We start from the raw sequence: 13,610 nt of genomic DNA on the forward strand, positions 1-13,610 counted from the left end.
CATTTTTTTTTTCAGATTGATTTTTACCACACAGACGAGACTTTACACGACCATTATACACTGGTAGATATTGCGTATATATACTCTTGGCGCAGGGTTAGTACTGATCGATATTTTCTAACATAACATCAGATATTTCCAGTATTGTATGTGCTCTAGTGATATAACAGAAAGAAAAAGGCTATTTTCTATTATTTTCAATTTTCTGTTATATGCCTTAAGAAGAAATTTCTTGTTGTAACGTGAAATTTGTCCGTCTGCGTATGTGAATTTTGTCATCTGCGGAATAGATGTAATCATATTATTTCTTGATGTTGTAAGACTAATGGTCTGAAATTATTTCTGAAAAGTTGTATTGTCATGACAGCTTTTTGAGTTTTCCGCAAGACAATTGTCTTGGTAGATGGAATATGCCATACAGATGATTATTCACAAAAATATTGAGTAAAATTTGCTTTGGATAATGACTTCTTTTTGATTATCCTACCAAACTTTGACACTATTTCAAGACACTTTCATGCTATGCAATATTCAATTTTTTGTAGCAATCCGTTATATTTTTAAAGATCATTAGATATGTATGGTAATTGTATTTTATCTGGGTCATTAAAGGGCCAATGTTATGAATTAAGTAGGCAGATTGATAGCGCGTGCTAAAACATGCCGTTGCTTGGCAACATATCATCTGACACATCCTGGTAAAAACTCGTGCGCGAGATCTTTTAAGTATGAGAATACACTTAGTGACCATTATTTTGATTTTTTTTCAGTGAATGTGAACAAATTAAAATGCAAATAACGTGCACTGGCTTTATGTTTCATAGGTTTTGTCTGTATATATAATTTCACGATGTAGATTTTATTGAATGTTAGTAGACGGTTTGCCGTATGGATACATCGACCAGTCTCTCAGGAATTTCTTATTCTCTAAATTAACAAGCTAAATTACTCGTACATTTCACCAGCCGTCATAATTTCACTATATACTTGTGTAGTTATACTGCTATGGTCTGTCCCGCCTGTCATTAATGGGGGATTTACTCTACATTTATGTATAAACTGTTAGATAATTTGTATACATAAATGATAAATGAAATTTGAGAGTTTTTCATCTTTAATCGGTGGCTATATCTTTCAGCTAAAGGTGTCGTATAGATTGACTACCGACGTATTTCTCAAATACCGTACATACTTTTGTAAATGCGCGGCAGTAAATGTTCTATTATACGCACCATAAGTCGATTGCTGTAAAATGCACCAAAACCTTCAAGTTATACAAAATAACAGAAATACGTTGTTGTTCGAAAGTTTCATTTTCATGGAGTTTGCTGAAACGAAATAGTTTCAACATCATTCCCCATATATTCGCTTTAGGACACTTAGTATAAAAGCTTCAAAAATTATTATTTCTTCATGGAATTCACTTGATAAATGTATGTTTACACGTGTTAAAAGCGATAAGTCTGAAAAAGATTTACCCCCGTGCGGAAAAGAATCCCGGTGTCTGTATATAAGAGACGTTTTGAATAGAATAAATAGCTGTTTAACTTTGAGCAGGAAATATAGTTATTTTTACAATAAAGTGGTAACGCGATGTATATGGTGTGTCTTTTTTAGGGAAACATCAATAAAGTATTAATTAACTTTTTTTTTCAAAACCACATAAATATGATTGACAGTTGCGATGTATCTTAAACGTAGTTTTTGTTGTTGTTAACAGAATTGATATCGTTATTCAGCATAGAGAAAAATAGCTTTATTTTAATGACATCTGATTTGTTGACAGCTAGTTCCTAAGTAACGCATTATTCATAGAATATTCTGGCATTCTGCAATCTAGAACATTTTTACATATCCATTTCAGAAAGGACCGCTTAGATTGTACTACGCTGTGTACACAAACCAGGCAAAACGTTTCAAAGCTGACGTTGAAGACACCGTTCCTATGGAAACGGACGCTACCAATGCTTCTGATTTGAAAACTGAAACGAGCGGATATTTAACTGATGACGAGAAAAATATAAGTGAAATTGATAAGTCTTTCAGTCAAGAATCGGATGAAAGTAAACACGATTCGGTCCTCGAAGGTGACGGTATTGATATTGAAAATAAAACAGTGAAAATCGGAGACATAAAAATTACAGAAAAACCTGTCATTTCTCCTGATGAAGAGAAACCTGAAAAAGAGAAAACTGAAAATGTGAAATATGACTCTAAAGAAGAAAGAACAGTCAGTGGTAAAAAGTTGGAATTAAAAGACATTCCTGATAAGATGAAGTTAGATAAAACAAAAGATATTTCAGAATGTGTTAACGCAGATAGTAAGCTTGATTCTAATGCAGTTGAATCTAAAGCAGATTCTGTGACTGATTTGAAGGACAAAGAAAAAGTTAGTGTTGATAGAAAATGTGAAAAGCCAGAATTCAGTGGAAAAGAAAATAGTTCACAAGAAACAGAAATGAGTAAGCCAGATAAGTGTGAGAAACAAGTAACTGCAGATGAAATAAAGAAACATCAAGCAAAAGTTAAACCAGAAATGGTGGAAGCTTCAACTGGCACATGCATTGTGTCGACTGCCGATGAAGCTGAAAAGTGCAATATTGGAATATTTAAACAGTCTAAGTCAGTACTAACTGATGAGGATATTTCTGAACCTGTTGTGTCATCCACCCAAAATACGCAAGGCTGTCAAACTGAACCTCCAGGTTCATCCCCAACTGAAAAACTTGATGTTCCACATTCCTCGGAAGTTGATGTTACTAGATCCACTGTATCGCCATCTTGTAAATCAACCGCTGACGTTTCTTGTGAAACTGACAACTTTGTTATTTCACGTCAAATGTCAGTAGATAGCGTATCTGTCTCAACTGAAACTGAAAAGAATGATGCAGGTTCAGATGGTAAAAAACTAGTGGATTGTTCAACAGATGTTTACGATTTTCCAAAGTCGGAGTCGGAACACAAGTTAACTGTTGATTGCTCCACTGACTTTGATGGTTTTCCAGCTGATAGCACAAAAAGAAAAGCGCTATCCGTGGATTGTTCTACGCATGTAAGCAACTTGTCAACGTCATCAAATAAGCGCAAATCCATTGACAATGAAACAAATACTGAGTCAAATAAAACTTTTAAGAAAAGTGATGCCAAAGCATACAAAAGGAGCTATAGTTATTCTGGTCATTTGTCTACACCGAAAGCAGCATACCTTGCACAACCTCTGTCGCCAACCAAAATGAAATTCACATCTCCAAAATCTCCTGTCAAAACCTTGCCAAACAGTGTGACACCTAAATCGCCTTCTAGAGCGGAAACTACAGGATTTCAGTCCCAATACCAATCGTTCGTGAGGACGGAGATAACATACCGGTTTGACGAAGAAGATCCTCCGGTTTCTAAACATTTATCGGTACCAAAGTGTCGAATCTCTCCTTCTATGTCTTTATCACAGTCATTTTCAACTTCACAAAAGACCAAATCTGTTTCAAAAACAGGTCGTCCTAGAGGCCGTCCTCCAAAAAATCGGTCTCTTGAATGTCTACCACTTCCAAAGGAGAAAAAACACAAATCCCGCAGCCATTCACCAAAGCATCGTAAAAACAGTGAAAAGGAGAAAGAGAAAGACAGTAATTGTAGTGGTATTGACAAAATGAAGTGCTCTAAGTCAGCGAATAGCGAACCTTCTAAATCCCCGACTGCATATTCATGGATTAATAAAATTGACGGTGGGTCTAAGCAAGACGCCGATAGAAAAAGTCAAAAATCTAAGCAAGACAGTACCACTGACAAAAATGCTTCAGATTTGAGAATTCCAAAACAGTTTCTTTATTTCTCAAACGGACAATACACGATTGCAACTGTAAGTAGCTTAAGTACACTTAAACAGAGCAGTCCGGTGTCTCCTCCACCAAAGACTGTATTTACAGCGGATATAAATGGTAAAAACAAAACCAAAACAACGGATAATGAACCTAAAAAACAAAAATACACACCAACAACTCAATCGATAAAACAAAGTGAAACTAAAGGGAATGAAAAATGTGAACAAAAGTTTGAAAAACCTGTTGATGCGGTTAAGACCGTGCAGAAAAAAGAAAAACCAAAAGCTTTGAACAAACTGGAAAATCTGACTGAATCTCAAACTAGTCATAAAATTGATTCTAATCAGAATAGAATTATGAAACTGTCCACTGACATGGCGAATCAAATGAGTAGTGTGCAAGAAACGGATCGGGATATTGAAACTAATAATAAAGATACAAATAAAGACGTTAATAAGGACATTTCCAAAGAGAAACCAGCAGCGTCATTGCCCGAATACCGACACCAAAGTCCTTTCTTTGCTTCAATAAGTAACGCAGCCAAACTGCAGTCCCCGCATAGGCCTACAGCACATCTAAACGTCCCTAACCTGAGCAGCCATTTCTCAGGGACGCACCATTTGTATTCCCAAGGGCGTTTCACCGGTGACAGACTAGGCACACCCATCTACAGATCGTTTTCCATGAATGATAAAAGTCCAACTGCAACAATGGCGAGCAAGTTTGAAGAAGCGCGTCGATTTGAGGCCATTGCGTCTGCTTCACAATGTGGGTTCCTGGGTCCCTTCCCAGGCCCTTATCTAGGGTTGATGCACAGTCATCTTGTATCTAGTCTACCCCCGCCACCACCACTTTCTAAACCAGGGCATTACCCAGACTCATCGAGATCGCTTTCGTTTTCGGAAAGCTCTAATTCACTCTCTCAAAACACTGCCAAACTTTTGACCAAACCTACGTATACAGCAACTCCAAAGGGTAAGGAGAAATCTATAGACAGAATTATATCTGCTATAACTGAAATGAGAGCGAAGAAAGAAACACAAGAACAATTAAACGGAATTGATCTGAGCACGAAAGGTAATCGACAAACGGATAAATCCAAAGAGGCATTAAATGAATCCAAAGTGGATAAATTTGAATTTACGGATGATGATGTCACAGTACGTTCTACGAAAAAGGTGACATCAAAGTCGGAATCTGATAGTCGGAAAGATACAGTATAGTGTTTTTGGTTCCGCTTTGAAAGAGTAAACCGGAAATATATGAAATACTGCATGACAGAACACTGTGTTATGCGAATTATGTAGGTGACTTAACACGAAAATATGTGACAGGAAAAGAAACAGTGCTAGAGTATTTTCACGGATAATTACCTATTTCTGGATTTAAAGTTATTTACATGTGCAGAGCTGAACAAGGATTAATCACTTGTGTTTGTTTGTGAATGTGTAATTTATTTTTCATGTGGATTATTATTTACACCATGTGCGAGTTAATCCAAGGCATAGAACTTTTTATTTGTGGAATGTAAGAAATACGTATCAGACTGGAGTGTCTGCGTGCATGTATATTTATTTGCTAATTAGATGAACAAGTGGGCCCATTGAAAGTTTACTTTGAATATATGTTAAACTGTGTTTGGAATATGTTACAATTAGCTATAGGAAAATATGTTATAATTCGTATAACGTATTTCTGAATGTTTGAAAAAGTTAGTGCTTGGATAGTATGTACTTTCTTTTTTTCTTTAGTTCAAAAGTGTGCTTTCTAAGTTATGGCAAAAGATTTACTTTTTTACATTGAAAAAATAGTATCTGTTTTTCTGAATTGAATGAATATTTGTACAAGTATATGGATTTAACGTTTACAACATTTGGATTTAAACTGTGTTCACAAATATGGATTCATCGTTGTCAGAGATAAATTGGATTTTACATGGAATTTGGATTTAATATTTTATAGAAAGTTATTGGATTTATGTGTTTGATTAAAATAAGATAAAATTTGAGTTGCAATATCTGTGGAATTAATAAGTAAATAACGGTAAGAGGGTTACAATAAAGGTAAATGGCTCTTGTAAGACAATCGGCTGTTTCCGTCATACTAAGGACATTTCTCGTTTATCTTCGACAATTGAAACCTCACCTAAATTATAAATCATAAGACATAGAGAGAATGATATCATATGTTTTATTGAAGTTTATTTAATTGGTCGGAAATTACCGATTGTCACAACGATGCTGTTATCTTTATTGGCATACAGAAAAAAAATCCTATCTTTAGGTTGTTTGTTTTGAATTATCTTTTTTTAAGTTAAAGCTTTTTGTTTCTCTTAAGAAATTGTTTAGCTTAATAAGATAAATGCAAACAAGTTGTTAAATGACAAGCAAGAAATTAAATGACAAGCAAGAAAAAATTAAATGACAATCGAGAACAAAAACAAGCGTCAGTAGCAATAAAAGCAATGGGTAAGATTCCAATTTTTGTGGAAGACACGTAGCCTTATCAACACTCTTGTATGTAAATATTTGAGTTTCCATCGCAAATGAATAATATACAAAATTTATGTTAAACTTGATTTTTGTCCTATTTTTTGCATGACATAATTCAAATTTTTATTAACGCAACATTAAATAATGCAAGTGCATTGTTGTTATAAATGGTCTCATTAAATCACGTTGTAACTGTCTACCTGGCTAATCTGCGCCATTCTGCGGTGCTTTATAAGGTGGTATATATAGAGGTATATGGAACGCCTGGACTGTCTTATGTGTAGAATGACTGATATACATGGTTAAATGTGATTCTGTTGAGTTCGAGATACAATATGCTGGGTCAAAATCCCAATATACTGGGTGGAAATCCAAATGCGCTCAGTTATTGAAGTGTAATGTTGTGTGCTGACTGTATTTTATTCAGTCAAGTCAATGTATTGTCGGGTGCATAAGTCGTTATGTTCAGTTCTTAAAACAAACAGGCATGTGGTAACACAATTATGTTGAGTTAAAAAGATATGTTGTAGGGTATGACAGTTGTTATGTTCGGTTGAAATAGCTCTTCTCATCATGTTCAACCATGAAAATAAACTGTTAAGTGGTACTATCATTTCGTTTGGCTGAGGCAGTGTATTATTGGGTGATCCTTTTATCATTTTCAGTTGAAATGACATGCTGTTGGGTGCTTTATTCAGACTGTTCAGTCGTGAAATAGAACTGTTGAATAGTACTATCATTATGTTCAGTTCAGATGATGTACTGTTCGGTGCAGAGGTCATTCTGTTAAGTAGTGAACACAAAATGTTGTGTGATACCGTTATTATGTTCAGTTCAGATGATATACTGTTCGGTGCAGAAGTCATTATGTTCAGTTCATATGATGTACTGTTCGATGCAGAGGTCATTATGTTCAGTTCAGGTGATATACTGTTCGGTGCAGAAGTCATTATGTTCAGTAGTGAACACAAACTGTTGTGTGATACCGTCATTATGTTCAGTTCAGATGATATCCTGTTTGGTGCAGAAGTCATTATGTTCAGTAGTGAACACAAACTGTGGTGTGATACCGTCATTATGTTCAGTTCAGATGATATTCTGTTCGGTGCAGAAGTCATTATGGTCAGTAGTGAACACAAACTGTGGTGTGATACCGTCATTATGTTCAGTTCAGATGATATTCTGTTCGGTGCAGAAGTCATTATGGTCAGTAGTGAACACAAACTGTGGTGTGATACCGTCATTATGTTCTGTTCAGATGATATCCTGTTTGGTGCAGAGGTCATTATGTTCAGTAGTGAACACAAACTGTGGTGTGATACCGTCATTATGTTCAGTTCAGATGATATTCTGTTCGGTGCTGAAGTCATTATGTTCAGTAGTGAACACAAACTGTGGTGTGATACCGTCATTATGTTCAGTTCAGATGATATTCTGTTCGGTGCTGAAGTCATTATGTTCAGTAGTGAACACAAACTGTGGTGTGATACCGTCATTATGTTCAGTTCAGATGATATACTGTTCGGTGCACAAGTCATTTGACAATGCGCTGAGTGGTCATACAATTATGTTGGGTTCATTCGGATTTCTTCGCGTCAAACAAGATGGCGGGCGGGAGCAACTAATTTCCATAGGTCACGTCGAGGCTAATGACCACTAAATTGCCAAAACAATTACCCATTTGAGTCACACATGGCCACAGTATAAAGAACGTTAAATATAAGTATGGAACCCCCATTTGAGACACACATGACCACAGTAAATAGAACATTATATATAAGTAAGTGTGGCCTAATAAAGTCAAACATGGCCAAAGTATAAAGAAAATTCTTTATAAGTAAGTGAAACCTAATTGAGTCACATATGGCCACAATATATTAGACATAATGTTTAAGTCAGGGAAATGTATTTGAGTCTTATTTTATTAGGCTACCCTTACTTATATATAATGTTCCATATACTTTAGTTATGCGTGACTCAAAAAGGTTTCCCTTACTTAAACATAATGTTCCATATATTTTGGCCTAGTGTGACTCAATTAGGTTTCCCTTACTTATATAGAATGTTCTTCATAATGTGGGTATGTGTGACTTTATTGCGCTACCTTTACTTATATCTAATGTTCCATATACTGTGGCCATGTGTGACTCAAATAGGTTTCCCTTACTTAGATATTATGTTCCATTTATTGTGGTTATGTGTGACTCAAATGGGTTACCAACAAATACATTTTAAGTCGTATATGCTGTGGCCATATGTGACTTTAATAGGCTACCCTTACTTATATGCTCCATATACTGTGGCCATGTGTGACTCAAATAGGGTTCCCTTACTTGAATATGATGTTTTATATTTTAAATTTCGTTTGCTGTGTCCATTTGTGACTCTTATAGGTTACCAAACAGATAAATTTTAAGTTTTATTTACGGTGGTCACGTGTGACTTTAACAGGCTACCCTTACCCATATTTTAACTTTTATATATACTGTACCCAATATGACTGTAACAGTATAGTATAGTCATGAATTAACTAATAAATACCCATAGGGTATTTAAAAGTCCAATTTATGAAAATAACGTTCTTAAACCCCCCGATAATATTTATAGGGAAGAAAATTGTTTTGGCAATTTAGTGGTCATTAGCCTCGACGTGACCTCTCCCATCTTGTTGCCCGAAAATATCCGAATGAACCCAACATAATGGTTGTATCACACAACAGTTTGTGTTCACTATTGAACATAATGACCTCTGCACCGAACAGTATATCATCTGAACTGAACATAATGCTGGTACCAAAAAACCACTGAACATAACGACCTTTGCACCGAACAACACATTGACTTGACTGAAGAAGATATAATCAGCACACAAGATAATGATAGTACCATTTAAGATAATGATTGTACCATTTAACAGTTCTATTTCACGACTGAACAGAAGGAATAAAGCACCCAACAGCATGTCATTGCAACTGAAAATAATAAAAGTATCACCCAATAATACACTGCCTCAACCAAACAAAATGATAGTACCACTCAACTGTTTATTTTCATGGTTGAACATGATGAGAAGAGCACCAAACAGCATATTATTATAACCGAACATAATAACTGTAACACCCTACAACATATCTTTTTAACTCAACATAATTGTGTTTCCACATGCCTGTTTGTTTTAAGAACTGAACATAACGACTTATGCACCCGACAATACATTGACTTGACTGAATAAAATACAGTCAGCACACAACATAGCACTTCAATAACTGAGCACATTAGGATTTCCACCCAGCATTTTGTATCTCGGACTCAACAGAAAGACATTTAACCAGGTATATCATTCAATCTGAACATAAGACAGTCCAGGCGTTCCATAGAGGTAGTATATCCAGGTGGTATATTGCGGTTATGTGGTAAAAGTAACTGTTATAATATATCAAGGTATATCACCTAGTTTATCACCTGGCTAACTGTGTGTGGTTGTAAAAATTTGGTTAATGTGGTCGATATGATACTTGCATAGCTCGTCTCCCATGCACTCTTTCCTATATCATATGAAAAACATACACTAATTGAAAACAGTTAAAGTTTGCCAATTTTACCAAGGAAAAATTCTTTTGTGAAAATGTTTTAACAAGCATTTAAGTGAGGGGAAAAGTATAATATAGATAAAAATACTCCAAAGATTATATGATGTCAATGACAAAAACTTTTAATATATTATTCAAGCATTTCTATATTGTCTCATTTCTTAGTATGCAAGATACTTCTTTTCTGACAGGCAAACAAATTCATAAAACTTGTATTAACACTCAATGCTAAAATCCTGGTATTTCTGTTGTTTTTTTTTAATCGATTTTCTGTTCATATGAAAATCAACGAAAATGCATTACTCAGCAGTTTGTTTTCCTTTCAGTAGTATGATTTTATGGGGAAAATATTTTTATGTATTTTCAATGACGTTGCCAACCAATTAGACACTTCATATTGAATCTTGACGTGAAAAAGCAATTAATGTAAATTTATGGTGTATAAATTATAAAAAGCCCACTTGTTTATCGGTTATGACAGATCCCAGCTGGGTTATGTAATTAGATTTTATATTTAACGCAAGTGCTTTATTTACATTGCATTCCATAAAGTTGTTGATAATAACTGAATACTGTAAAACCTTGAATGACACAACCATTGTAAGACCATATAGGACCTTTAAATGACGAGACCTTCAAATGATATGCTTATTTGACTTGGTTCATAAAAATTTGGTATTCGTTTTTTTTTTTTTAATTAAGATATATTATGTCAATATTTTTCTAATTATCTCGTTACTGTAAAAGAACATCTCGTTATAAATAAAGTATGGGAAGGTATAAATAATTCAAAATTCTTGCCAAGTTGAGTCAATTGAAAAGGCAGACCACAAATAATCAGGGGAGGTAACAAACAGCACAGTTTGTATACCTAGTTGATTAATGAACAAAAACTGTCTGTAAACCTACCGTTGCCTATCAATCAACGATGTCTGTTAGTAGATATTTAACATATAGCCTCGTGTTCTTACACGCAGGTTTTCCACTCATTATTTTTTCTGCATCTAATAACCTGCAAACTTATCGTCTGCTTTTAGAGACAATGAACGTGTTTTACCGGATATACAACCTCATACCCTTCCTTATAACTATGTGTGAAGTGCCCCGAGACCTTCTGACCATTAATTCCTAGGTTCAAGTCTTGGATGCAGTAAATGTTGCAATCGTGTAAAATCCTATTATGAAAAACTACCACCAACAATTTTCATTAAAACTATGCAAAAGAATCAGATAAAAATAACTAATTTTCTAATCTTTTAGTTGATACACATTTTAATATATCAATAACAAGAAATATTTTACATCTTTGATTAAAAACAAAATGCATTGTTTCTTATTCATGATTTTAATATTTTCGACGAATAATATTAGTAATCTTCAAATACAGACATATGTTCAAATTCTACAGGTTTTATGCTAAAATATTTGATAAATAATTTGATTACAAATATAGTCTACTTTTCTAACACGTTGTAATGTGAATATGTTATTGTGCATAGAATTTTCAGAATTTCTTTGAATCATTTCAAATAAGCTGGGTTTTTTCAATTGACTACATCGCAGAGATTTCCCCCCTGCTAATATTCTGTTCAATTAGCTAATGGACTATTTATATGCTAGTTTGATAAGGACATTATATCAAATATAGAATAATGAATATTTCATATTAATTGTCACATAAAAAATAAAATAAATTGTTCAAATATGACGGTGTACATGAGAAGAGTTTCACTGTGGTGTGAAATTTGTTCATTTAGCCATCACTGCCACTATAGATATTAGCTTGCCAGTGGTTTGAATGTTCAGACTTTTTCATATTTTTTTTCAACATCTGAATGTATTTACTCCAGATACAAAAGTCGTCTTATTTATTTTGTTTAATATCTGAGTGTTGAAACAGTTAATTCCAAACTTGCTGAAGTTTTGTTATGTGTGTGTTGAATGCTTCTATAATGCTTGTTCATCCGTCTCTCTTTATCTGTCTTCTTACCTGTCTGTCTGTCTGTCTGTATGTATGTCTGTATGTATGTCTGTATGTATGGTGTAACTTGATTTCAATAGACTCTAAATCATACTTTGTAACTCTGAGCCTTTTTTGTATATTTTTTGTTATATAATACAATAAGCGTCTGTTACATTACGAAGTGACACTGATTTTTTTCACTTGCATTTCCCTTATTAGATTGACATTTTTAAAGTCTTTAGCTTTTTTTTTGCTGTTAACTCTAAACTTGATCGATCATATGGATATACTTTAATTCACTTTATTATAAAACTGCCATTTCATTTTATTTGTTGATAGATTTATTTTATGATTTGTTAAAAAAAAACGATAAAGTCGAGTTACACATATTTTATGAACATTGTATCTAGTTAGCATTGCATCTTAAAAGCAAATAAATTTTATCAAAATTGGTATTTTATTTGCAGTAATAAAATATATTTTGTAAAGATTAATCATTCTGTATTTGCAATCATCCGCTTGGCTTAATATTTGCTACATAAACGTCAATAACATTCTATAATCGTAAATTCACAAAAGTGCAGTTTGAATTGTCACGAGCATTTCTTATGCTGATGCATTGTGGGTAATACATTTACAAGTTTGTAAAACTGCTATTATGTAAACGAATTTTTTGTGTGAATTTAAATCAAAGTTGAATCTTATGATGGCAAAATCTGGTGGTTATTATTGAATGTTTAGATACATGTACTTTAGCATGATTTATACATGTACAGTTCGCCCTTACCTTGCTGAATTTATGTAATGGACTAGCCTTGCTTTGATTTTGGAACAGTCTATTAGAAGTTGAAGGGAATTCAGATTCAAAGTACTGAAATTATGTCAGAAAATCCTATGTTATGTAAGAGCATTAGTATTAAAGAATGTGGCTGTTCAAACATGACACACACCTGTAAAATTGTATAAGAAATGTTAATTTGTATATCTGGTATGTTCTGGTTTTCTAAGTAAATAATCACCAAATTGTATTTTTAAGAGATTAATTTCAAAGGCATTTACGAAATATATTAGGGCAGCATTTTTTGTTTATTTTAGGATATGTTTTACATTTTGACGTGTATTTATTTACACAGCTTTATAGCATTGTATTTTTGCAAAATCACTTTTCGTTAAAATGTAACATCGTTTCAAATCATTGTTCTCCCCTGGGGTAGATGTTTTAACGATTTATGGTCGAGTGAAGCTTTAGAAGTTGAATACAAGAGAGAGCGAGTAGAAGTATTTTAGTTTTAAATCATTTTAACAGCAAAGAACCCTATAAATCATTTTTGGATGGTTCGAGTCAAGTTTTTTTGTATTTAAATCTTCACTTAAGTTCTGCATGGGCTTGACACTTTGTCAACCAAGTTCAGTTACGCTGTGTTTTCTTTCTGCCTACGTGATATGTTTCAAATACAGACGATTATAAAAATTTAATGAAGTGATTTGTCAAAAAACTGTTTTATTGCTTTACCTGCTTTTAAAGATTTTTTCAGCATTCATATAGTGAGAGAGTTTTTAAAGAATATAAATTAAGTAAAATTGAAAAAAAGTTCATACAGAAAAATAAACAATAATAGAAGTAAATGACGTCACGATTCGATTTAACTTGCATCTAGATTTTCACTGAAAAATGAATGAATAGTAGGAGGGCGACTTGATTACTGATTAAAATTCCAGAGAATCAATTCATCAGCTCTCTACGTCA

At 33.7% G+C, this 13,610-nt stretch overlaps 1 protein-coding gene across 2 annotated transcripts in view; it reads left to right on the forward strand.

Annotated features, from left to right (window-relative positions):
- LOC132745131 (nipped-B-like protein) overlaps positions 1 to 12,793 on the forward strand; it is a 61,555-nt gene extending 48,762 nt beyond the window's left edge. For both annotated transcript variants that reach the window (XM_060733962.1, XM_060733960.1), the window contains exons 9-11: positions 16 to 96; positions 1,865 to 6,561; positions 9,690 to 12,793. In XM_060733962.1, coding sequence (XP_060589945.1) covers positions 16 to 96; positions 1,865 to 5,041 — 3,258 coding nt within the window. In that variant the 3' untranslated portion in view covers positions 5,042 to 6,561; positions 9,690 to 12,793. The remainder of the gene's footprint in view (positions 1 to 15; positions 97 to 1,864; positions 6,562 to 9,689) is intronic.
- Positions 12,794 to 13,610: the final 817 nt, after the last annotated feature.

The sequence above is a fragment of the Ruditapes philippinarum genome, unplaced genomic scaffold (assembly GCF_026571515.1).
Source record: "Ruditapes philippinarum isolate M1 unplaced genomic scaffold, ASM2657151v2 ctg153_1_1_1_1, whole genome shotgun sequence".
Classification (NCBI taxonomy): Eukaryota; Metazoa; Mollusca; class Bivalvia; order Venerida; family Veneridae; genus Ruditapes; species Ruditapes philippinarum.